This window comes from Physella acuta, unplaced genomic scaffold (genome assembly GCF_028476545.2).
Source record: "Physella acuta isolate Inbredline_101_S28 unplaced genomic scaffold, ASM2847654v3 ptg001255l, whole genome shotgun sequence".
In the NCBI taxonomy this organism is placed as follows: domain Eukaryota; kingdom Metazoa; phylum Mollusca; class Gastropoda; family Physidae; genus Physella; species Physella acuta.
In genome coordinates this window covers 19055-46500 of record NW_026732770.1, presented here as the reverse complement: position 1 = coordinate 46500, position 27446 = coordinate 19055, and the positions used below count along the sequence as shown (strand labels likewise).

General features: G+C 32.0%; 1 protein-coding gene and 4 long non-coding RNA genes across 6 annotated transcripts in view; 1 reads left to right on the top strand and 4 right to left on the bottom strand.

Moving 5' to 3' along the window:
• Positions 1-11769, top strand: part of LOC131957667 (oxygen-dependent coproporphyrinogen-III oxidase) — a 60000-nt gene extending 48231 nt beyond the window's left edge. For both annotated transcript variants that reach the window (XM_059322406.1, XM_059322405.1), the window contains exons 11-13: positions 2659-2738; positions 5533-5662; positions 10602-11769. In XM_059322406.1, coding sequence (XP_059178389.1) covers positions 2659-2738; positions 5533-5662; positions 10602-10688 — 297 coding nt within the window. In that variant the 3' untranslated portion in view covers positions 10689-11769. The remainder of the gene's footprint in view (positions 1-2658; positions 2739-5532; positions 5663-10601) is intronic.
• Positions 11603-12256, bottom strand: LOC131957668 (uncharacterized). Its single transcript, XR_009389123.1, has 2 exons — positions 12153-12256; positions 11603-12056 (listed from the first exon to the last, which is right to left on the bottom strand). It is a non-coding gene; the product is annotated as an uncharacterized LOC131957668 (long non-coding RNA).
• A 3957-nt stretch (positions 12257-16213) lies between these two features.
• On the bottom strand, positions 16214-16867 carry LOC131957665 (uncharacterized). Its single transcript, XR_009389121.1, has 2 exons — positions 16764-16867; positions 16214-16667 (listed from the first exon to the last, which is right to left on the bottom strand). It is a non-coding gene; the product is annotated as an uncharacterized LOC131957665 (long non-coding RNA).
• A 3956-nt stretch (positions 16868-20823) lies between these two features.
• On the bottom strand, positions 20824-21477 carry LOC131957666 (uncharacterized). The gene is made up of 2 exons (XR_009389122.1): positions 21374-21477; positions 20824-21277 (listed from the first exon to the last, which is right to left on the bottom strand). It is a non-coding gene; the product is annotated as an uncharacterized LOC131957666 (long non-coding RNA).
• A 3956-nt stretch (positions 21478-25433) lies between these two features.
• LOC131957663 (uncharacterized) lies at positions 25434-26120 on the bottom strand. Its single transcript, XR_009389119.1, has 2 exons — positions 25984-26120; positions 25434-25887 (listed from the first exon to the last, which is right to left on the bottom strand). It is a non-coding gene; the product is annotated as an uncharacterized LOC131957663 (long non-coding RNA).
• Positions 26121-27446: the final 1326 nt, after the last annotated feature.

Sequence of the window (27446 nt, the reverse complement as noted above, 5' to 3'; positions counted from 1 at the left end):
CGAGCAGACCCGTGGCGTATCATAAGCATTAAGTTGTTGTTTTTTCTACTTTTCAGTGATTCATAATTTGTGAATTCGACAGTACCAATGCTGACATAAATACTTTAAAACACTAAAACCCTCCTTTCCCCCAACCCCCCCCCCCCCACCCCCCTTAGTTACCTCCCCTAAGTTTAAAATCGTTTCAAACTAAATTATCTGCCCCTAATAGCTGTAACTAAACCCGTCTCTACGATTGTAAACATAAACATTTAGCGTGAACCACAGCTCACCAGACCATGGGCGGAGAGGGGGGTGGTAGCGATATGCCTAGAGAGGGGACTGCTAGGCGCGCTTACAGCTTGTTTTCTAGCGTCTCCAAGAAGAGAATTATATATATAGATTACATAAACAGTACACAGCCTTCAGCATTTGTTGTTCATATAGCCTAAAACATAGCAATGCAGGAATAATCACATGTATTGTTTTTTATTTGGAGGGGGGAGTCTCAGGTTAACAGTTTTTAAAATGTAAGCTGAAATTAAGCAGTATTTAAATGTAGCCTAGACTAGTTATATATAACTAGAAGCCTAGTAATGTTATTAGACTAATTTTTAATTATTTTTATTTTTATCTTAGTAAAGTAGCGTCCGCACGTATTTTCCTCTTTTTGGCTTCAAATTCCTCTTTTTAAGCATGACTGATCCTACTTTAGGCTGATAGGGGTAGGCATATCTGTAAGTGTCAAGATTATTTGGATTCTTTTAATCAATGGGTTATATTCAGGCCTCTAAGAGATGACAAATAATAAGCTACAAATTTTGTTATTAATTAACTCAATTGTTTATTCCACATCTTATGATTATTTATTATGATATATATGATGTTTTATCTAAAGCTTTTCTGACATAAGGGAAAGGAAGAAGAAACACACACACACATACCAAACTTCATTTTGACCTTTGAAATAACAAGTATTTTTTACAGAATTTTTAATTTTCTATTTTCTTCTCATAAGATAAAAACGACCAAGAATGCATTCTTTTAGTTTTCATATTATTTTCTTTACTTTAGAATTGTTATTTTTAGATGACTGAAAACAATTGGGCATTACAAACTTTTGAGAAACTTTACCAATTTCTACACTTCTATGTTATTTATTTTAGAAAACATTTGTTCTTTAAAATAGCACTTCTTAAAAATAATGTTTTTTACCAATTTTTTTTTTTTTAAATCCGAGACTTTTTTATTTATGGAAATATTTTTATAAAATTTGTGTCAAAGAGCTTAGAATAAAGTTATATCAGGAGAAACTGCTACAGATGTTTACAATCAAAAGTTGATTTCAGTTTGGAATACATACTATATATATATATATATATATATATATATATATATATATATATATATATATATATATATATATATATATATATATTGTTTGTTCTCATTTTTTTCACTTGCAATGTTTAATGCTTTTGACGATTATACTTTATGATTACAGAGAGTTGCTATATAATACAAAATATTTTCACCAATAGATATGAGATCGCTTAGGCTTAGCCAACCTGAAAGCACATTAGCTAATCACTCAGGTGGCATGTGTATGGAACCTAAGTAGTCATTGTCGATTTTCTTTGTTTCTATGTTCCCACCCAAGAAGTGGACAAAGGGAAATCTGAAAGCACATGAATAGCTCTAAATAATTGCTATTTTTTTTATTATGGTTGGTTTCATAACTTGCTTATTATTCATACGAGGGTCGTTCTAGAAAGAAGGAATATATCCACAAAAATGCGTTGCATACAAAAGGGACATGCTTCTGCCACCCGCAGCAAGGCGCGACGCTAATGTGTGTGTGTGTGGGCGTTGTGCGAGTGTGTGGTCGTCGATAAATGAAGTCACACTCGTAGGGGGGAGGGGGGTCGGTAATTTTGTGACGGTGTGTGATAAGGGGGAGGGGGTTCAGATGGTGCTAGAAAGAAGGAATATATCCACAAAAATGCATTGCATACAAAAGGGACGTGCTTCTGCCACCCGCAGCAAGGCGCGACGCTAATATGTGTGTGTGGGCGTTGTGCGTGTGTGGGGTCGTCGATAAATGAAGTCACACTCGTAGGGGGTAGGGGGGTCCGTAATTTTGTGACTGTGTGATAAGGGGGAGGGGGGGTTCAGATGGTGCGCCATCACACTTTTGCATTATAAAAAAGCAATGTTAGAAAACGAATTTTAGACGTAATAAATTGTAATAACAATTGATTAAAATACTCTATTTTGACAGAGTTCAGACAAGATTTTGGAAAAATATAGCTGTTTAAAAAAAATTCAACTGCAATTTTGAGGGGTGGGGGGGGGGGGGGGGTTGTAGACTGAGGTGTGACGTCATTTTAGGGGGGGTCTGGCTTTTTGTGACGACGTTTGACGGAGAGCAGGGGGAGGTAAAAATCGTCCAATAAAGCGTGACGTCATTTATGGATGACCCCTGTGTGTATATAAATATATAACTATATATGTACATATATAACTATATTTGTACATATATACCTATATATGTTCATATATAACTATATGTATAAATATGTATATACACATGATGAACATATACTAATATAAGTTTATATATATGCACACATGCTATTTTAAATTACAATTTCAAACCTGAAAATTAATTGTTTTCAGAGCTGTGCTGATTCTGTCATTCCATCCTATTTGCCGATTGTTAAAAAAAACAAAAGAAAACCATTCAAGTACCATGAAAGGTTAAGTATTGTCCTTTCTAACTTAGGATTTTAAAATATTACATTTTATAATGGTGATACCTCTTTAGAATTGTTCACTTTAAAAACTGTTTAAGTTAACATGCATTTTTGAATCATAAGTGCTATTAACAAGCTGTTATTCCCTTATTGATCTTCTGTCTTCTCTACCTGGGTCAAACCATGCAATCCTTTTTTTACCTATTTAAATCTTATAACGTGATGTGGCCGAGGAACTTTTCCCAGAAAATTCAAAACACCACAACCATTAATGTCTGATGAAGAGTTGGTGTGGAAATTGGCCCTCGCTGCAGTCATTTAAATTTTCTGAACCTAAAACAGTTTCTATACACCCACCCAAAGGTCTTGAAATCCAAACTTGTCATGTTTTTGGAACAAGTACAGGCCAACAACTTGATGCACTTTCAGCAGTGCTAGGTCTTCATGGCTGAAGCATGTCATGTTGCATGCAAGATCATCAAAGACCTCCAGCAGCAGTTTCAGTAGCGCTTTTCTGGCAAAGGCAAAAGGAGTGAGACTGTTTCAAAACCCATTTGAAGCAAATTATATATATATAGTTGCAAGCAAATGACATCATTGGAGACAAGTTCAAAGAAGGGCGGGTGGGTTTTTATAAGTCTTTGCCCAAGAAATACTTTCCTAATGTCAAAACTTTTGCAACAACACACCTGTGTGAACATTTTCAAGAATGAAATACGTGAAGAACAATTTGAGAACAAACTTGGACCTCAATTGTTGTCGGCCCCCGACAGTGTTTATTTCTGACTATTTTCTCTAATGGGGGGCACTTGAAATTTGTATATGTTTCTAAATAAATTATATTTGGGGGGGGGGGGGGGGGGGGGCTTCACCACCCCTTAAAAGATGCCTGGAAGAGACTCTGGGCCCCGAACTGATATTTGATAGTTAATGCAGCCCTTGCAAATCAATAATGTTATGTCAAAGCTATGGGTTTTATTGGGGGGGGGGGTCTCAGGTTACTGGTTAACTTTTTTAAAAAATGTAAGCCCTCATTAAGCAGTATTTAAATGTACCCTAGAGACTAGTTATATATAACTAGAAGCCTACTAATGTCATCAGACTTAATTTTTAATTAATTATTTTTATTTTTTACTTAGTAAAGTAGTGTCTGTGTGTATGTTCCTCTTTATGAGTTCAAATACCTCTTTTTTAGGCATCACTGTTCCTACTTTTGGCTGACAGGGGTAGGCATGTCTGAATAATCATTTAAACTCAGGGGTCATCCATTTATGTTGTCCACACCGTGGAGTGGGTCAGAAAAAAATTGACTTTTGTGGACACGTGTCAACTGGGAGGAGGGGGGGGGGGTCAATGTGGACGACCACATGTTGAATTTTACATCTAAATACTTACATTTAAAATTTTAAAAATGAAAAGAATATTTCCAAGTTTCTGTGGATGTCATACATGGATGACCCCTTACCCTAACTCTACCATAACAACTAAATAATCCAACTATAGCATATATCTAATAACCCTAACCCTTTTAATTATCTCTATTATGAAATCTTTCTGAAATTCTATTCATGATGACCTAAAGTATTGATAAAATCAATAATAATTAAATTAGTAAACAGCTTTATTGGGTTTTTAAAAAAAAAAAAGATGATAAAAAGCAAAACCCAATTTATAATTATTATTTTAAATTCTAAAATTCTTTATATTTTTGTATCACCTGGGTTTTAATTTCAGAAGGATAAATGATCACTGAATAGGTAAAAACAGACATTCTATATATATAATTCTTTTCTTGTAGACATTAGAAAACACTAAGCTGTAAGCGCGCCTAGCAGTCCCCTTTCTCCTCTCTAGGCATATCGCAACCACCCCCACATGGTCTGGTGAGCTGTGGTTCACGCTAAATGTTTACAATCGTAGAGCCGGGTTTAGTGATAGCTATTAGGGGCAGATAATTTAGTTTGAATCGATTTTAAACTTTGGGGAGGTAACTAAGAGGAGGCTGCTTTAGCGGGGGGGGGGGGGGGAGGGTTTTAGTGTTTTAAAGCAAATATTTTCAGTGACAGCATTGGTACTGTCCAATTCACAAATTATGAATTACTGAAAAGTAGAAAATAAAACTAAATAGCGGCGTGTCATACGCCGCTGGTCGGCTCGTACAATATTAAATTTCCACAGTGCACACTAGTGCTAAACGCTGCACATCATATTAAAATTGCATGGGAGCTCTATATAGCCTATACAACTCTTTGAAAAAATTGCATGACAAAACATTATAATAACAAGCTCTTAATGTAATAATGCACTAAAAAGGAGAAAAATAAATTTCCTTTAAATGTATAATAATACATTACAATTTAAATAACTATAAAGAAAAGCATGGGTCACTGTATTATCTATTGGTACCTTTACTAATATTTTGGAAGAGACCCAGTCTGATGCACCTGATTCAATTAAGTGAACCACTATAATGCCCTATTTTAACCATATTTTATCACACTCTTGAAAATAAACATAGGCACAATGGCACTCACAAGATAGCGCCAAATCGCCTCCTGCCAGGTCACTGCAGACTAACCTGTTTCAACTTAGTGAACGGCTATAATTATAATGCCCCATTTTATCCATAGTCTCTTGCACTGTTTAAAATTAACGTTGATGCCATAGCACTCACAGGTAGCCCAGGGCGTCAAATCGCAAATAGGTGAGAGTTTATTATATCACTCATACTCAGCTTAATAAAGGAAAATAGTTTAGTTGAATGGTTATTAAAATATTCTATTCGTTTTTTGTCCAGGCAGTGGCAACTGTTAAGGAGAGGAAGATATGTTGAGTTTAATCTTATCTATGACAGAGGCACCAAGTTTGGGCTCTATACCCCAGGGGCAAGATATGAAAGCATTCTTATGTCTTTACCCCTAAATGCTGTAAGTATTTCTTTTAGATCTAATTATTTTCAACATAATTTGTAGATCTACTAGTATTATCATTGTTTAACTTCTAAATTACAATTAGGCTTTAGGGGGTTATGCACCATTTTTTTTACAATTTAAGATATAAAGTCTTTTGAATACTATTACCATGTTTAACACATGAAAGTAAGTATTAAACAGCAAAAAAAAGGGTGTAAACAATTTTGGTTGTCATGGAAACCCAAAAAACCTCCGCCATTTTGAGTTTTTCTGTACTTTTAAAAATGCCAAGGTTTTTTTATTTATGTACTTACAGCAATCAAATTTAAACTGCTGATATTTCAGTATATATTAAAACTTTTGTCACGAAAACTTTTTGAAATAGCTACTAGTAAAAAAAATGTTCAAGGTCTAAAAAATCGTACAGTTTTTGATTTTCAAAAGTTTCAAAATTTGCATATTAATTACCAAATACTTTTTTCTATGAAAGCTATCACTATTCCCTTGTGACAAAAGTTGTTTTTTTGCATGAAGAACAAGTACTGAAAATATGGTGGGCATTGTTTAATAAATAAAAAAGTAGTAGGCTTTTTAGTGTTAAAAACCTGCGAACTGAGAAAAACAGCCAAAAGTAACAAAAAGTAGGTCATGAAAATAACATGTGTAAACTGCAAAGCCAATCGTAAGCTTTGGGTGTTTCCGAGATGATGGAAACTAAGATTATCAAATACATGACAAATCCAGCTTTCCAATGATGCCAAATACAATATGATGACGGATATAAATCTTTTCATAGAGAGCTTGTAATATTGGGAAAAATTGATTCTTTTTTAATTAATAGGGTCATAAAGATGGTATTTTGATGATGAACACATACAAAAAAAATTTCTCATAAAATTTATAACTTCTTTATTTTTTATTTTCATTCTAATTTTTTATCATCAAATCACAAGCTATTAATAAATGAAACATTTTTATTGTTGACTGAAACCAGGCAGCTTTTTGGAAATGTCTGAGTGCTCCTTTTGCATATTTAATTCAGTACCAAGCAGCTTTTTGAAAATAAATCGGTGTGCTTATTTTGGAAGTTTAGTTTAAATCATAGCAACATTTAAATTTTTTAGTGGATCCATCAATTTTTACATGATTAGCAATTTTATAGTTTTTTAAAATTTATGATTGGAATCACAATATTATTTGCTCATCATTTGTATTGAACAATAATAAAAAAAAGTTCAAGTTTTTATGATAACTCAGCTTAATCAAAAATTGTTATACAATATTACCCCAACCATCTAGTTTTTCGGCAACATTTTAAGGATTATATTTTAGCAACCCTACAGAATCAAAACTGTTGATCATTTTAAAATATTGTTTACCTGTGTATGCAGGTATTTGGTGTAGTGGTAGTAAAAATTACTAAAAAGGTGCATATTTTTAACATGTTCCATATACATACATATATGTATATACATAAATATACATAGCTTATATACACACACAAACATATATATATATGTAAACGTGTATATACATGTGTATATATACATATATATACATACTAGCGTATCCCTGCACGTTGCCTCAGGAATAATAGAAAGTCTGTAAAAAAAATATAAGAAGGGTTTCATCAATGCTTTACCAACCATATATTCTTAGACTCTTGACTGAGTTATTTAAATGTAAACAATGTCTGCGCTTGAATCATAAATATCGGGACACAAGTTTACCTACACTACCGCATGAAAACCTTGAGTGTACATTAATCACTCACAGAAATAATGAGGTAGAACACACTTCGGTGACCACCCATGTGTCAGTGACGTATTACACTACCGGCAGAGGGGTCCCGTACGGCCCCTGGCTCCTTAAAACTAACATAGGCACCATAGTGCTCACAGGATAACCCAGTGCGCCACATAGCATCCTGAAACAATGATGCAGTTTGCGTCATTCGCTAAAGTTACACAAATCAACACGTAGAAAAAAAATTATTTGACGTGTTATAAACAACAGTGTGACTGATGCAATTTGTTAGCATTACTAATGGGGTATTATTAGAAGCTCAATCTTAATTTTTTATCGAATCGTCTAAAAATAGATTCTAATTGCATCATTCGCAAAGTGACGAAATTGGATTTTTTTACGGATAAAAGGAAACAACCCAGTTAATAACCTAACCTTGGTTAATTTTTCTGATTATTAAAAAAATGTATTACTGGTCCCTCAGCGGCCCATGTGAGCCTTTGGGGCAGAAACTGATATTTTTGTTCGCAGCCAAATCGCACCGTACCAGCGGACAGGCCTGTTTCAATTTAGTGAGCGACTGTAGTGCACCATTATATCCATTGTCTATCACACTGTTAAGAACGAATGTAGTTGCCATAGAGCTCACAGGAAAGACCAGAGCGCCAAATCGCATCCTGCCGGTGGCCACCCGTGCGAAATCAAATCCCCCCCTTCCCCACCCCCCAGAAACCTTTTTAGGGAGTATTCATCAATTCCCTAAACTTTTATGGCCATCGTATGAACGGTGTCAAACCGCAATAGACTTTTATTTTTATATACCGTATATAGAGAAAAATCGCACCCTCCTGGGGCGCCGCCCTTGTGAAATTAAAAAAAAATGTATTTACAGGAATCTCACCTAGAGTGTTCTAATCTACTCCCCAAAGTTTGATGGCGATCAGGTGGACGGTGTCAAACCACAATCGACTTTTATTATTATGTACTGTATATAGAAAAAAATCACACCATACCGAGGCGCCATCCCATGCGAAATTAAAAAGGATGTTTTTTACAGAAACCTCACCTGGAGTGTTCTAATCAACTCCCCAAAGTTTCATGGCGATCGGATGAACTGTGTGAAACCGCAATATACTTTTATTTTAATATACCTTACGAGCTGACCCGCGACATAGCATACGCCGCTATCTAGTTGTTTTATTTTCTACTTATCAACAATTCATAAATTGTGAATTCGACACTACCCCCCCCCCCCCTGCCTCCCCCAGTCTGTGTATGCTATTATCAGACTTAAGGTATATGACCATTATATCATTTATAGTTTCAAAGATAAGGTATTGTAAAGTTGGCACCTCATTGGACAGAAAAAGGTAAAAAAAAAATGTCCGACTTCAAAATCACATAACATTCTTCCTAATTGTCCTACAGAAATAAATTTGGCATCCAAATCCTTAAAATAGTTAGTACTACACATTAAAACAAAAACCATTGCTGTATGATTGGTTTGTATTATCTGTTTGGAGTACCTATATATATACATACATACATACATATATATATATATATATATATGTGTGTGTGTGTGTGTGTGTATATATATAATGCAACACACAAACACAAAAGAACACTCAAAAATGTGCATTCACATTTTGCTAATTATATTACTGCAACAATAATTCACTCATGGAGGTCCGCAGAATTTGCATTCACATTTATTTTATTAGAGTGAGCTGAATTTATTTTAAAATTACCTCACTTGAAAAAGTACAAAACAGTTTAACTAATTATTTTTTTTTACCCTATTATACTTATTGGTTTTTTTTTTACCCTATTATTATTAAAATGTACCCACTTTTTCTAGGAATCTAGACAAAAAGGATATTTGATATTGATGCTTTTAACATGTTTTAGCAATGTGCGTGTATTTAATATTTTCTTTATGTTATGTGAAAGAGTAAAAAAAACAGTGGCAACTATAAAATAAATTTAAGTCTTTATATAAACAAACCCTACTCAATTACTTTTAATTCAACACTGCAATGCACTGAAAAGCACTGCATGTTGCAGTTTTCCAAAATCTATAGCAATCTGAAGGAAGGACTGACACTCTACACTACCAGCCCGCTCATATTACATATATTTATATACATACACATATATACACATTTATAAACACACAGGGCCTCTACCATATTATGTATATATATACTTACACATATACATTCATATATATATACTTACACATCTACATACATATATATACACACATGTATATATAATTATATACACTCATATATACACACATGTATATATACACATATAAATATACATATTGATGATCTCAGTTGAAACAGTCTAACTCCACAAATATAAATTTTACAGTAGAGATAAAAATACTGGTTATTTCATTCTCGATCGCTCTAATTAAAAATCATTTTATGTATATGTGCGAAGAAACTCTACCGATTATCCTGTAATGTTATAAAATGAGTTTTACAAAATTATAGCAGGTTTTAAAAGACAGCGAGTTTGCTTGGTCTAAAACTCTCACTGCCAAACTGTCTTTTTTGCGCGCACAGGCTAAACCATTTTGCACTGAGATTTTTGGTCTCAGCCATGTCCATTCGTTTTGTCCAAGGAATGTAATTTTGTTATGTTTATGATTTTAAGTTATCAGTTTTGTAGTTGCAGTGTCGGTCGCATTGAATTCTTGAAAGGCCAGACTGGTCTGTTAAGAGAAGCTGGTCTGTTGATAGAGGCTGGTCTGTTCTATAGTAAGACTAGTCCGATTGGTCAGTTGAGAGAGGCTGATCTCATGTATGGTATGACTGGTCACTTGAGAGAGATTTATCTCTTGTATGACAAGACTGGTCAGTTGAGAGAGGCTGATCAATTGTATGGTCTGATTAAACTGATCTTTATTTGTTTAGTTAAATGATATTTTTGTGAATACTGAAATAATATAATTGTGTTGCTTGACAGCTTGAGATTTTAAGCTTGAAGCAGCCTTCTCCCTCTGCTGTATGGTAGCATTTGTAAATACAATTTCAGATTATAGTATTTTGACATAGATTTTAGACAGCAAGGCTGTATCTACTGACCTGTCAAAGCCATTGTGGAATGAGGGGAGGGAATCAGAAAATGGAAAAGCTGTAATGGTGAAGCTTTACTAATAAAATTTTATTTTGTTTTTCCTTAAAAAATTCAGAGATGGGAGTATATGCACATACCTGAACCAGGATCAGAAGAAGCAAGACTCACAGAAGTCTTAAAAAATCCAAGGGATTGGATTTAATATAAAACAATTTTAAAGATGGTGATCACCTGACTCAGTAGGATCAAATATTAGATCTAGTTCATGTAGGCTAAATTTGTTGGATTTTTTTGTATATTATACAATAAATACACTGGTCACTAAAATATGTAATAAATCTCAAGAGCAACCAATGTTTTAATGAAAAGTTTTTTTATTTTTTGCAGTGCATTTAATAGCTTATTATGATAAAGGTTTTTTATATTTGTTTTATTAACTTTTGAAAATGTTAAAATATGCCTATAATTTCTGATACTATACCTACTACTAAAGACTTGTAAAAAAACCTTTGTAAATGGAGTTTTTAAAATTCAACATTGATAATGTTGATGACAAACTGTGTTCAATAAAATAAATCATGAGAGAATAAGCTTTTAGTTGACAGTACTTTTGCACCATTTATACTTAGAAATATTATGCCCACAGGTACATGGGACATTTTCAAGTTATTCTTCAGGCCTTATTATGTTGTATAATCAAAATTAATCTTTTAAAATATTTTCTATGCATTAAAAAATATCCTGTATAGTTATAGTTATACACATTTAAATATTTTTTTTTGTCTTGTTGGATCTTGTCAGTCATGGAATAAAATGTGATAATTATTTTGTAAGAATGAAGCATTTAAATGTTGTCCATTATAAAACAAAAATGTTTAGAACGAGACAAACATAAAACTTTTAAAATCTTAAGGACATTAATCTCATCTTGTTCTACAGTTACTGAACACTTATTCTGTTTTGGGCTGAAAATTTCTCATCTCAGACTGATAATTTAAATTAAAGTAGTTTGGTAATTTGGAACTCACTTTTTAAAAGAGTTTAATAAAACAAATTATTAATATAGGCCTACTGTTGTTTAATATTTAGATAAATTGATATCTATTTTTTTTAAACAATAAAACTTATATATTACAAGTATCTATTGAAATTATTGTTCCAGTGATCCTTAATCACTAATCACTGTTTGTTTTCAATTACTACCATTTGTGCATGATTGTTGATTTACTATATTTGAGATTCAAATAAACAGATTGTTACAAAAGTACATGATACAGCTAAAATGTGTTTTTTACATACTGATTTTTTTTATTATTTACATTTAAGTTCTGTTTCTTTTATATAAATTTACTTTAAAAAGGATGGTGTTCTCCAGAGAGGAAACTTTCCATTGTCTTTAAGGAAAACTTTCCACCTGCCATTTTGATAGTGCAGTTCTATTTTTTTAAGATCTTAAACATAACAATAACAATATGTTTCTCATTATTTCTTGACTTGAAATATAAAATTTCAACCTCCCATGGGGGTCGCGAAGGCCTTTCTGGGCGATCGCGAACTGGTAGACTACAACCTAGCAATGAAATAAACAATAAATATTTAGAAGAATATCTGAAATTCGGCTTTACTAACATCACAGGAAATGAAATAGAAAAAAAACAATGCATACTGCAAAAGTTGTTGTCAACCATGAGTTTATGAAACTTTCAAAACTTAAACGTCATTTTGATACGAGTCATTTGGAACACACCAGAAAGATATGGAGTTATTTCGTCGGCATGAAGCAAGTCTGAGACTTGATGGAACAGGAAGTTTTCACATAGGAAACAGCATTAGTGCAGTGGTTCCCAACCTTTTTCGAGTGGCGACCCCCTTTTATAAAAAGTGACCCGCGACCCCCATAGAATTAAAAAGCCGAGATTAGTATGGAAAGTAATAAACACTAAAATAAGATTTTCTAGTAGACTTTCAATTTGAACTACTCTTGATAACTGTTTTAAATTATAGCATGAGTAAAATTGCATACTATTCACTAAACCTTCGTGGTTAAGTTTTTAATTTTAAAAATGTTTTGTTAACGCCAACCTATGTCATTATAATTATCTTAATTTTGTTTTTAATCGAAGAATAGTGTTGAAAATATATTCTCAAAAAGTCAATCAATTTTACGTTTGGGTATGAATGGTGAATACTACACCAAAATTGTGTCTGCAGTTTTTCATCTTACTCGGAATCATTCTGCAAATCAAAGAATTCATCTTGTAATTCATCGGGAATGCTGGCAACATCAAGGGAAGATAATGGGTAATGCGTAAATGTAGATTCTTCTTTTTTTCAGCTCAGAGAAATAGCGATGCAGTTCGTTTTCAAGAGATTCAAGATGCCCAGAAATCGCTTCTTTCAAGTTTTTAATTATCTCACAATCAGATTCATCTACCACACCGCAGAGTTTCTCAAATTTACAATGTTTCCAAGATTTATTTTCTTTACAGATTTTGCAGCTTTGATAAAAATGCCCCGAGATTATCATGCCATCCCATGCGAAATTAAAAAGGATGTTTTTTACAGAAACCTCACCTGGAGTGTTCTAATCAACTCCCCAAAGTTTCATGGCGATCGGATGAACTGTGTGAAACCGCAATATACTTTTATTTTAATATACCTTACGAGCTGACCCGCGACATAGCATACGCCGCTATCTAGTTGTTTTATTTTCTACTTATCAACAATTCATAAATTGTGAATTCGACACTACCCCCCCCCCCCCTGCCTCCCCCAGTCTGTGTATGCTATTATCAGACTTAAGGTATATGACCATTATATCATTTATAGTTTCAAAGATAAGGTATTGTAAAGTTGGCACCTCATTGGACAGAAAAAGGTAAAAAAAAAATGTCCGACTTCAAAATCACATAACATTCTTCCTAATTGTCCTACAGAAATAAATTAGGCATCCAAATCCTTAAAATAGTTAGTACTACACATTAAAACAAAAACCATTGCTGTATGATTGGTTTGTATTATCTGTTTGGAGTACCTATATATATACATACATACATACATATATATATATATATATATATATATATATGTGTGTGTGTGTGTGTGTGTGTATATATATAATGCAACACACAAACACAAAAGAACACTCAAAAATGTGCATTCACATTTTGCTAATTATATTACTGCAACAATAATTCACTCATGGAGGTCCGCAGAATTTGCATTCACATTTATTTTATTAGAGTGAGCTGAATTTATTTTAAAATTACCTCACTTGAAAAAGTACAAAACAGTTTAACTAATTATTTTTTTTTACCCTATTATACTTATTGGTTTTTTTTTTACCCTATTATTATTAAAATGTACCCACTTTTTCTAGGAATCTAGACAAAAAGGATATTTGATATTGATGCTTTTAACATGTTTTAGCAATGTGCGTGTATTTAATATTTTCTTTATGTTATGTGAAAGAGTAAAAAAAACAGTGGCAACTATAAAATAAATTTAAGTCTTTATATAAACAAACCCTACTCAATTACTTTTAATTCAACACTGCAATGCACTGAAAAGCACTGCATGTTGCAGTTTTCCAAAATCTATAGCAATCTGAAGGAAGGACTGACACTCTACACTACCAGCCCGCTCATATTACATATATTTATATACATACACATATATACACATTTATAAACACACAGGGCCTCTACCATATTATGTATATATATACTTACACATATACATTCATATATATATACTTACACATCTACATACATATATATACACACATGTATATATAATTATATACACTCATATATACACACATGTATATATACACATATAAATATACATATTGATGATCTCAGTTGAAACAGTCTAACTCCACAAATATAAATTTTACAGTAGAGATAAAAATACTGGTTATTTCATTCTCGATCGCTCTAATTAAAAATCATTTTATGTATATGTGCGAAGAAACTCTACCGATTATCCTGTAATGTTATAAAATGAGTTTTACAAAATTATAGCAGGTTTTAAAAGACAGCGAGTTTGCTTGGTCTAAAACTCTCACTGCCAAACTGTCTTTTTTGCGCGCACAGGCTAAACCATTTTGCACTGAGATTTTTGGTCTCAGCCATGTCCATTCGTTTTGTCCAAGGAATGTAATTTTGTTATGTTTATGATTTTAAGTTATCAGTTTTGTAGTTGCAGTGTCGGTCGCATTGAATTCTTGAAAGGCCAGACTGGTCTGTTAAGAGAAGCTGGTCTGTTGATAGAGGCTGGTCTGTTCTATAGTAAGACTAGTCCGATTGGTCAGTTGAGAGAGGCTGATCTCATGTATGGTATGACTGGTCACTTGAGAGAGATTTATCTCTTGTATGACAAGACTGGTCAGTTGAGAGAGGCTGATCAATTGTATGGTCTGATTAAACTGATCTTTATTTGTTTAGTTAAATGATATTTTTGTGAATACTGAAATAATATAATTGTGTTGCTTGACAGCTTGAGATTTTAAGCTTGAAGCAGCCTTCTCCCTCTGCTGTATGGTAGCATTTGTAAATACAATTTCAGATTATAGTATTTTGACATAGATTTTAGACAGCAAGGCTGTATCTACTGACCTGTCAAAGCCATTGTGGAATGAGGGGAGGGAATCAGAAAATGGAAAAGCTGTAATGGTGAAGCTTTACTAATAAAATTTTATTTTGTTTTTCCTTAAAAAATTCAGAGATGGAAGTATATGCACATACCTGAACCAGGATCAGAAGAAGCAAGACTCACAGAAGTCTTAAAAAATCCAAGGGATTGGATTTAATATAAAACAATTTTAAAGATGGTGATCACCTGACTCAGTAGGATCAAATATTAGATCTAGTTCATGTAGGCTAAATTTGTTGGATTTTTTTGTATATTATACAATAAATACACTGGTCACTAAAATATGTAATAAATCTCAAGAGCAACCAATGTTTTAATGAAAAGTTTTTTTATTTTTTGCAGTGCATTTAATAGCTTATTATGATAAAGGTTTTTTATATTTGTTTTATTAACTTTTGAAAATGTTAAAATATGCCTATAATTTCTGATACTATACCTACTACTAAAGACTTGTAAAAAAACCTTTGTAAATGGAGTTTTTAAAATTCAACATTGATAATGTTGATGACAAACTGTGTTCAATAAAATAAATCATGAGAGAATAAGCTTTTAGTTGACAGTACTTTTGCACCATTTATACTTAGAAATATTATGCCCACAGGTACATGGGACATTTTCAAGTTATTCTTCAGGCCTTATTATGTTGTATAATCAAAATTAATCTTTTAAAATATTTTCTATGCATTAAAAAATATCCTGTATAGTTATAGTTATACACATTTAAATATTTTTTTTTGTCTTGTTGGATCTTGTCAGTCATGGAATAAAATGTGATAATTATTTTGTAAGAATGAAGCATTTAAATGTTGTCCATTATAAAACAAAAATGTTTAGAACGAGACAAACATAAAACTTTTAAAATCTTAAGGACATTAATCTCATCTTGTTCTACAGTTACTGAACACTTATTCTGTTTTGGGCTGAAAATTTCTCATCTCAGACTGATAATTTAAATTAAAGTAGTTTGGTAATTTGGAACTCACTTTTTAAAAGAGTTTAATAAAACAAATTATTAATATAGGCCTACTGTTGTTTAATATTTAGATAAATTGATATCTATTTTTTTTAAACAATAAAACTTATATATTACAAGTATCTATTGAAATTATTGTTCCAGTGATCCTTAATCACTAATCACTGTTTGTTTTCAATTACTACCATTTGTGCATGATTGTTGATTTACTATATTTGAGATTCAAATAAACAGATTGTTACAAAAGTACATGATACAGCTAAAATGTGTTTTTTACATACTGATTTTTTTTATTATTTACATTTAAGTTCTGTTTCTTTTATATAAATTTACTTTAAAAAGGATGGTGTTCTCCAGAGAGGAAACTTTCCATTGTCTTTAAGGAAAACTTTCCACCTGCCATTTTGATAGTGCAGTTCTATTTTTTTAAGATCTTAAACATAACAATAACAATATGTTTCTCATTATTTCTTGACTTGAAATATAAAATTTCAACCTCCCATGGGGGTCGCGAAGGCCTTTCTGGGCGATCGCGAACTGGTAGACTACAACCTAGCAATGAAATAAACAATAAATATTTAGAAGAATATCTGAAATTCGGCTTTACTAACATCACAGGAAATGAAATAGAAAAAAAACAATGCATACTGCAAAAGTTGTTGTCAACCATGAGTTTATGAAACTTTCAAAACTTAAACGTCATTTTGATACGAGTCATTTGGAACACACCAGAAAGATATGGAGTTATTTCGTCGGCATGAAGCAAGTCTGAGACTTGATGGAACAGGAAGTTTTCACATAGGAAACAGCATTAGTGCAGTGGTTCCCAACCTTTTTCGAGTGGCGACCCCCTTTTATAAAAAGTGACCCGCGACCCCCATAGAATTAAAAAGCCGAGATTAGTATGGAAAGTAATAAACACTAAAATAAGATTTTCTAGTAGACTTTCAATTTGAACTACTCTTGATAACTGTTTTAAATTATAGCATGAGTAAAATTGCATACTATTCACTAAACCTTCGTGGTTAAGTTTTTAATTTTAAAAATGTTTTGTTAACGCCAACCTATGTCATTATAATTATCTTAATTTTGTTTTTAATCGAAGAATAGTGTTGAAAATATATTCTCAAAAAGTCAATCAATTTTACGTTTGGGTATGAATGGTGAATACTACACCAAAATTGTGTCTGCAGTTTTTCATCTTACTCGGAATCATTCTGCAAATCAAAGAATTCATCTTGTAATTCATCGGGAATGCTGGCAACATCAAGGGAAGATAATGGGTAATGCGTAAATGTAGATTCTTCTTTTTTTCAGCTCAGAGAAATAGCGATGCAGTTCGTTTTCAAGAGATTCAAGATGCCCAGAAATCGCTTCTTTCAAGTTTTTAATTATCTCACAATCAGATTCATCTACCACACCGCAGAGTTTCTCAAATTTACAATGTTTCCAAGATTTATTTTCTTTACAGATTTTGCAGCTTTGATAAAAATGCCCCGAGATTATCATGCCATCCCATGCGAAATTAAAAAGGATGTTTTTTACAGAAACCTCACCTGGAGTGTTCTAATCAACTCCCCAAAGTTTCATGGCGATCGGATGAACTGTGTGAAACCGCAATATACTTTTATTTTAATATACCTTACGAGCTGACCCGCGACATAGCATACGCCGCTATCTAGTTGTTTTATTTTCTACTTATCAACAATTCATAAATTGTGAATTCGACACTACCCCCCCCCCCTGCCTCCCCCAGTCTGTGTATGCTATTATCAGACTTAAGGTATATGACCATTATATCATTTATAGTTTCAAAGATAAGGTATTGTAAAGTTGGCACCTCATTGGACAGAAAAAGGTAAAAAAAAAATGTCCGACTTCAAAATCACATAACATTCTTCCTAATTGTCCTACAGAAATAAATTTGGCATCCAAATCCTTAAAATAGTTAGTACTACACATTAAAACAAAAACCATTGCTGTATGATTGGTTTGTATTATCTGTTTGGAGTACCTATATATATACATACATACATACATATATATATATATATATATATATATATATATGTGTGTGTGTGTGTGTGTGTATATATATAATGCAACACACAAACACAAAAGAACACTCAAAAATGTGCATTCACATTTTGCTAATTATATTACTGCAACAATAATTCACTCATGGAGGTCCGCAGAATTTGCATTCACATTTATTTTATTAGAGTGAGCTGAATTTATTTTAAAATTACCTCACTTGAAAAAGTACAAAACAGTTTAACTAATTATTTTTTTTTACCCTATTATACTTATTGGTTTTTTTTTTACCCTATTATTATTAAAATGTACCCACTTTTTCTAGGAATCTAGACAAAAAGGATATTTGATATTGATGCTTTTAACATGTTTTAGCAATGTGCGTGTATTTAATATTTTCTTTATGTTATGTGAAAGAGTAAAAAAAACAGTGGCAACTATAAAATAAATTTAAGTCTTTATATAAACAAACCCTACTCAATTACTTTTAATTCAACACTGCAATGCACTGAAAAGCACTGCATGTTGCAGTTTTCCAAAATCTATAGCAATCTGAAGGAAGGACTGACACTCTACACTACCAGCCCGCTCATATTACATATATTTATATACATACACATATATACACATTTATAAACACACAGGGCCTCTACCATATTATGTATATATATACTTACACATATACATTCATATATATATACTTACACATCTACATACATATATATACACACATGTATATATAATTATATACACTCATATATACACACATGTATATATACACATATAAATATACATATTGATGATCTCAGTTGAAACAGTCTAACTCCACAAATATAAATTTTACAGTAGAGATAAAAATACTGGTTATTTCATTCTCGATCGCTCTAATTAAAAATCATTTTATGTATATGTGCGAAGAAACTCTACCGATTATCCTGTAATGTTATAAAATGAGTTTTACAAAATTATAGCAGGTTTTAAAAGACAGCGAGTTTGCTTGGTCTAAAACTCTCACTGCCAAACTGTCTTTTTTGCGCGCACAGGCTAAACCATTTTGCACTGAGATTTTTGGTCTCAGCCATGTCCATTCGTTTTGTCCAAGGAATGTAATTTTGTTATGTTTATGATTTTAAGTTATCAGTTTTGTAGTTGCAGTGTCGGTCGCATTGAATTCTTGAAAGGCCAGACTGGTCTGTTAAGAGAAGCTGGTCTGTTGATAGAGGCTGGTCTGTTCTATAGTAAGACTAGTCCGATTGGTCAGTTGAGAGAGGCTGATCTCATGTATGGTATGACTGGTCACTTGAGAGAGATTTATCTCTTGTATGACAAGACTGGTCAGTTGAGAGAGGCTGATCAATTGTATGGTCTGATTAAACTGATCTTTATTTGTTTAGTTAAATGATATTTTTGTGAATACTGAAATAATATAATTGTGTTGCTTGACAGCTTGAGATTTTAAGCTTGAAGCAGCCTTCTCCCTCTGCTGTATGGTAGCATTTGTAAATACAATTTCAGATTATAGTATTTTGACATAGATTTTAGACAGCAAGGCTGTATCTACTGACCTGTCAAAGCCATTGTGGAATGAGGGGAGGGAATCAGAAAATGGAAAAGCTGTAATGGTGAAGCTTTACTAATAAAATTTTATTTTGTTTTTCCTTAAAAAATTCAGAGATGGAAGTATATGCACATACCTGAACCAGGATCAGAAGAAGCAAGACTCACAGAAGTCTTAAAAAATCCAAGGGATTGGATTTAATATAAAACAATTTTAAAGATGGTGATCACCTGACTCAGTAGGATCAAATATTAGATCTAGTTCATGTAGGCTAAATTTGTTGGATTTTTTTGTATATTATACAATAAATACACTGGTCACTAAAATATGTAATAAATCTCAAGAGCAACCAATGTTTTAATGAAAAGTTTTTTTATTTTTTGCAGTGCATTTAATAGCTTATTATGATAAAGGTTTTTTATATTTGTTTTATTAACTTTTGAAAATGTTAAAATATGCCTATAATTTCTGATACTATACCTACTACTAAAGACTTGTAAAAAAACCTTTGTAAATGGAGTTTTTAAAATTCAACATTGATAATGTTGATGACAAACTGTGTTCAATAAAATAAATCATGAGAGAATAAGCTTTTAGTTGACAGTACTTTTGCACCATTTATACTTAGAAATATTATGCCCACAGGTACATGGGACATTTTCAAGTTATTCTTCAGGCCTTATTATGTTGTATAATCAAAATTAATCTTTTAAAATATTTTCTATGCATTAAAAAATATCCTGTATAGTTATAGTTATACACATTTAAATATTTTTTTTTTGTCTTGTTGGATCTTGTCAGTCATGGAATAAAATGTGATAATTATTTTGTAAGAATGAAGCATTTAAATGTTGTCCATTATAAAACAAAAATGTTTAGAACGAGACAAACATAAAACTTTTAAAATCTTAAGGACATTAATCTCATCTTGTTCTACAGTTACTGAACACTTATTCTGTTTTGGGCTGAAAATTTCTCATCTCAGACTGATAATTTAAATTAAAGTAGTTTGGTAATTTGGAACTCACTTTTTAAAAGAGTTTAATAAAACAAATTATTAATATAGGCCTACTGTTGTTTAATATTTAGATAAATTGATATCTATTTTTTTTAAACAATAAAACTTATATATTACAAGTATCTATTGAAATTATTGTTCCAGTGATCCTTAATCACTAATCACTGTTTGTTTTCAATTACTACCATTTGTGCATGATTGTTGATTTACTATATTTGAGATTCAAATAAACAGATTGTTACAAAAGTACATGATACAGCTAAAATGTGTTTTTTACATACTGATTTTTTTTATTATTTACATTTAAGTTCTGTTTCTTTTATATAAATTTACTTTAAAAAGGATGGTGTTCTCCAGAGAGGAAACTTTCCATTGTCTTTAAGGAAAACTTTCCACCTGCCATTTTGATAGTGCAGTTCTATTTTTTTAAGATCTTAAACATAACAATAACAATATGTTTCTCATTATTTCTTGACTTGAAATATAAAATTTCAACCTCCCATGGGGGTCGCGAAGGCCTTTCTGGGCGATCGCGAACTGGTAGACTACAACCTAGCAATGAAATAAACAATAAATATTTAGAAGAATATCTGAAATTCGGCTTTACTAACATCACAGGAAATGAAATAGAAAAAAAACAATGCATACTGCAAAAGTTGTTGTCAACCATGAGTTTATGAAACTTTCAAAACTTAAACGTCATTTTGATACGAGTCATTTGGAACACACCAGAAAGATATGGAGTTATTTCGTCGGCATGAAGCAAGTCTGAGACTTGATGGAACAGGAAGTTTTCACATAGGAAACAGCATTAGTGCAGTGGTTCCCAACCTTTTTCGAGTGGCGACCCCCTTTTATAAAAAGTGACCCGCGACCCCCATAGAATTAAAAAGCCGAGATTAGTATGGAAAGTAATAAACACTAAAATAAGATTTTCTAGTAGACTTTCAATTTGAACTACTCTTGATAACTGTTTTAAATTATAGCATGAGTAAAATTGCATACTATTCACTAAACCTTCGTGGTTAAGTTTTTAATTTTAAAAATGTTTTGTTAACGCCAACCTATGTCATTATAATTATCTTAATTTTGTTTTTAATCGAAGAATAGTGTTGAAAATATATTCTCAAAAAGTCAATCAATTTTACGTTTGGGTATGAATGGTGAATACTACACCAAAATTGTGTCTGCAGTTTTTCATCTTACTCGGAATCATTCTGCAAATCAAAGAATTCATCTTGTAATTCATCGGGAATGCTGGCAACATCAAGGGAAGATAATGGGTAATGCGTAAATGTAGATTCTTCTTTTTTTCAGCTCAGAGAAATAGCGATGCAGTTCGTTTTCAAGAGATTCAAGATGCCCAGAAATCGCTTCTTTCAAGTTTTTAATTATCTCACAATCAGATTCATCTACCACACCGCAGAGTTTCTCAAATTTACAATGTTTCCAAGATTTATTTTCTTTACAGATTTTGCAGCTTTGATAAAAATGCCCCGAGATTATCATGCCATCCCATGCGAAATTAAAAAGGATGTTTTTTACAGAAACCTCACCTGGAGTGTTCTAATCAACTCCCCAAAGTTTCATGGCGATCGGATGAACTGTGTGAAACCGCAATATACTTTTATTTTAATATACCTTACGAGCTGACCCGCGACATAGCATACGCCGCTATCTAGTTGTTTTATTTTCTACTTATCAACAATTCATAAATTGTGAATTCGACACTACCCCCCCCCCCCTGCCTCCCCCAGTCTGTGTATGCTATTATCAGACTTAAGGTATATGACCATTATATCATTTATAGTTTCAAAGATAAGGTATTGTAAAGTTGGCACCTCATTGGACAGAAAAAGGTAAAAAAAAAATGTCCGACTTCAAAATCACATAACATTCTTCCTAATTGTCCTACAGAAATAAATTTGGCATCCAAATCCTTAAAATAGTTAGTACTACACATTAAAACAAAAACCATTGCTGTATGATTGGTTTGTATTATCTGTTTGGAGTACCTATATATATACATACATACATACATATATATATATATATATATATATATATATATGTGTGTGTGTGTGTGTGTGTATATATATAATGCAACACACAAACACAAAAGAACACTCAAAAATGTGCATTCACATTTTGCTAATTATATTACTGCAACAATAATTCACTCATGGAGGTCCGCAGAATTTGCATTCACATTTATTTTATTAGAGTGAGCTGAATTTATTTTAAAATTACCTCACTTGAAAAAGTACAAAACAGTTTAACTAATTATTTTTTTTTACCCTATTATACTTATTGGTTTTTTTTTTACCCTATTATTATTAAAATGTACCCACTTTTTCTAGGAATCTAGACAAAAAGGATATTTGATATTGATGCTTTTAACATGTTTTAGCAATGTGCGTGTATTTAATATTTTCTTTATGTTATGTGAAAGAGTAAAAAAAACAGTGGCAACTATAAAATAAATTTAAGTCTTTATATAAACAAACCCTACTCAATTACTTTTAATTCAACACTGCAATGCACTGAAAAGCACTGCATGTTGCAGTTTTCCAAAATCTATAGCAATCTGAAGGAAGGACTGACACTCTACACTACCAGCCCGCTCATATTACATATATTTATATACATACACATATATACACATTTATAAACACACAGGGCCTCTACCATATTATGTATATATATACTTACACATATACATTCATATATATATACTTACACATCTACATACATATATATACACACATGTATATATAATTATATACACTCATATATACACACATGTATATATACACATATAAATATACATATTGATGATCTCAGTTGAAACAGTCTAACTCCACAAATATAAATTTTACAGTAGAGATAAAAATACTGGTTATTTCATTCTCGATCGCTCTAATTAAAAATCATTTTATGTATATGTGCGAAGAAACTCTACCGATTATCCTGTAATGTTATAAAATGAGTTTTACAAAATTATAGCAGGTTTTAAAAGACAGCGAGTTTGCTTGGTCTAAAACTCTCACTGCCAAACTGTCTTTTTTGCGCGCACAGGCTAAACCATTTTGCACTGAGATTTTTGGTCTCAGCCATGTCCATTCGTTTTGTCCAAGGAATGTAATTTTGTTATGTTTATGATTTTAAGTTATCAGTTTTGTAGTTGCAGTGTCGGTCGCATTGAATTCTTGAAAGGCCAGACTGGTCTGTTAAGAGAAGCTGGTCTGTTGATAGAGGCTGGTCTGTTCTATAGTAAGACTAGTCCGATTGGTCAGTTGAGAGAGGCTGATCTCATGTATGGTATGACTGGTCACTTGAGAGAGATTTATCTCTTGTATGACAAGACTGGTCAGTTGAGAGAGGCTGATCAATTGTATGGTCTGATTAAACTGATCTTTATTTGTTTAGTTAAATGATATTTTTGTGAATACTGAAATAATATAATTGTGTTGCTTGACAGCTTGAGATTTTAAGCTTGAAGCAGCCTTCTCCCTCTGCTGTATGGTAGCATTTGTAAATACAATTTCAGATTATAGTATTTTGACATAGATTTTAGACAGCAAGGCTGTATCTACTGACCTGTCAAAGCCATTGTGGAATGAGGGGAGGGAATCAGAAAATGGAAAAGCTGTAATGGTGAAGCTTTACTAATAAAATTTTATTTTGTTTTTCCTTAAAAAATTCAGAGATGGAAGTATATGCACATACCTGAACCAGGATCAGAAGAAGCAAGACTCACAGAAGTCTTAAAAAATCCAAGGGATTGGATTTAATATAAAACAATTTTAAAGATGGTGATCACCTGACTCAGTAGGATCAAATATTAGATCTAGTTCATGTAGGCTAAATTTGTTGGATTTTTTTGTATATTATACAATAAATACACTGGTCACTAAAATATGTAATAAATCTCAAGAGCAACCAATGTTTTAATGAAAAGTTTTTTTATTTTTTGCAGTGCATTTAATAGCTTATTATGATAAAGGTTTTTTATATTTGTTTTATTAACTTTTGAAAATGTTAAAATATGCCTATAATTTCTGATACTATACCTACTACTAAAGACTTGTAAAAAAACCTTTGTAAATGGAGTTTTTAAAATTCAACATTGATAATGTTGATGACAAACTGTGTTCAATAAAATAAATCATGAGAGAATAAGCTTTTAGTTGACAGTACTTTTGCACCATTTATACTTAGAAATATTATGCCCACAGGTACATGGGACATTTTCAAGTTATTCTTCAGGCCTTATTATGTTGTATAATCAAAATTAATCTTTTAAAATATTTTCTATGCATTAAAAAATATCCTGTATAGTTATAGTTATACACATTTAAATATTTTTTTTTGTCTTGTTGGATCTTGTCAGTCATGGAATAAAATGTGATAATTATTTTGTAAGAATGAAGCATTTAAATGTTGTCCATTATAAAACAAAAATGTTTAGAACGAGACAAACATAAAACTTTTAAAATCTTAAGGACATTAATCTCATCTTGTTCTACAGTTACTGAACACTTATTCTGTTTTGGGCTGAAAATTTCTCATCTCAGACTGATAATTTAAATTAAAGTAGTTTGGTAATTTGGAACTCACTTTTTAAAAGAGTTTAATAAAACAAATTATTAATATAGGCCTACTGTTGTTTAATATTTAGATAAATTGATATCTATTTTTTTTAAACAATAAAACTTATATATTACAAGTATCTATTGAAATTATTGTTCCAGTGATCCTTAATCACTAATCACTGTTTGTTTTCAATTACTACCATTTGTGCATGATTGTTGATTTACTATATTTGAGATTCAAATAAACAGATTGTTACAAAAGTACATGATACAGCTAAAATGTGTTTTTTACATACTGATTTTTTTTATTATTTACATTTAAGTTCTGTTTCTTTTATATAAATTTACTTTAAAAAGGATGGTGTTCTCCAGAGAGGAAACTTTCCATTGTCTTTAAGGAAAACTTTCCACCTGCCATTTTGATAGTGCAGTTCTATTTTTTTAAGATCTTAAACATAACAATAACAATATGTTTCTCATTATTTCTTGACTTGAAATATAAAATTTCAACCTCCCATGGGGGTCGCGAAGGCCTTTCTGGGCGATCGCGAACTGGTAGACTACAACCTAGCAATGAAATAAACAATAAATATTTAGAAGAATATCTGAAATTCGGCTTTACTAACATCACAGGAAATGAAATAGAAAAAAAACAATGCATACTGCAAAAGTTGTTGTCAACCATGAGTTTATGAAACTTTCAAAACTTAAACGTCATTTTGATACGAGTCATTTGGAACACACCAAAAAGATATGGAGTTATTTCGTCGGCATGAAGCAAGTCTGAGACTTGATGGAACAGGAAGTTTTCACATAGGAAACAGCATTAGTGCAGTGGTTCCCAACCTTTTTCGAGTGGCGACCCCCTTTTATAAAAAGTGACCCGCGACCCCCATAGAATTAAAAAGCCGAGATTAGTATGGAAAGTAATAAACACTAAAATAAGATTTTCTAGTAGACTTTCAATTTGAACTACTCTTGATAACTGTTTTAAATTATAGCATGAGTAAAATTGCATACTATTCACTAAACCTTCGTGGTTAAGTTTTTAATTTTAAAAATGTTTTGTTAACGCCAACCTATGTCATTATAATTATCTTAATTTTGTTTTTAATCGAAGAATAGTGTTGAAAATATATTCTCAAAAAGTCAATCAATTTTACGTTTGGGTATGAATGGTGAATACTACACCAAAATTGTGTCTGCAGTTTTTCATCTTACTCGGAATCATTCTGCAAATCAAAGAATTCATCTTGTAATTCATCGAGAATGCTGGCAAGATCAAGGGAAGATAATGGGTAATGCGTAAATGCAGATTCTTCTTTTTTTCAGCTCAGAGAAATAGCGATGCAGTTCGTTTTCAAGAGATTCAAGATGCCCAGAAATCGCTTCTTTCAAGTTTTTAATTATCTCACAATCAGATTCATCTACCACACCGCAGAGTTTCTCAAATTTACAATGTTTCCAAGATTTATTTTCTTTACAGATTTTGCAGCTTTGATAAAAATGCCCCGAGATTATCATGGAAAGTTATAATATTCGTTCATTTTCCATGAATCTTCAGGTTAAGCTTATCTTGATGTTCGAACACATCTACTAGGTATGATACTCTCTCCAACCACTCTATGTCGTTTTAAGTATACCAAAAAGTCTTGTTTCCTTTGCACTTCCAAGAACAATTTGATTTCAGATTTCAATTCAAAAACACAATTTACAACATTTCGTTTGACAGCCAGCGTACTGTAGTGTAGAAGAGCAGAACCTCGTGATCTATATTAATGTTTTTGCTCAGTTCTTTGAAAGCTCCAAATTTTCTATAATTTACGACTTATACTAATACTAGCAATGGACTCTTGATGTCGATTGGTTAGGGCAGTGGTTAGGGAGCTAAATCTTTTCTGTTTTATGAAAGCCCGATTTTGAGCTAAACATAGATGGCGCACCATCCGTACAAACCCCCAAAGCCATTCTAACCCATTTTAATCATCCCGTTTAAAGAAAAACGTATTTATTTTCTCGATGCTATCTCCACAAAATAGCAACTCTTCTTTGCTATCATCCGCATGAATATAGACACAGACCAGCAACTGCCAACACGAACTCACGTCTGTTGATTTATCAACTTG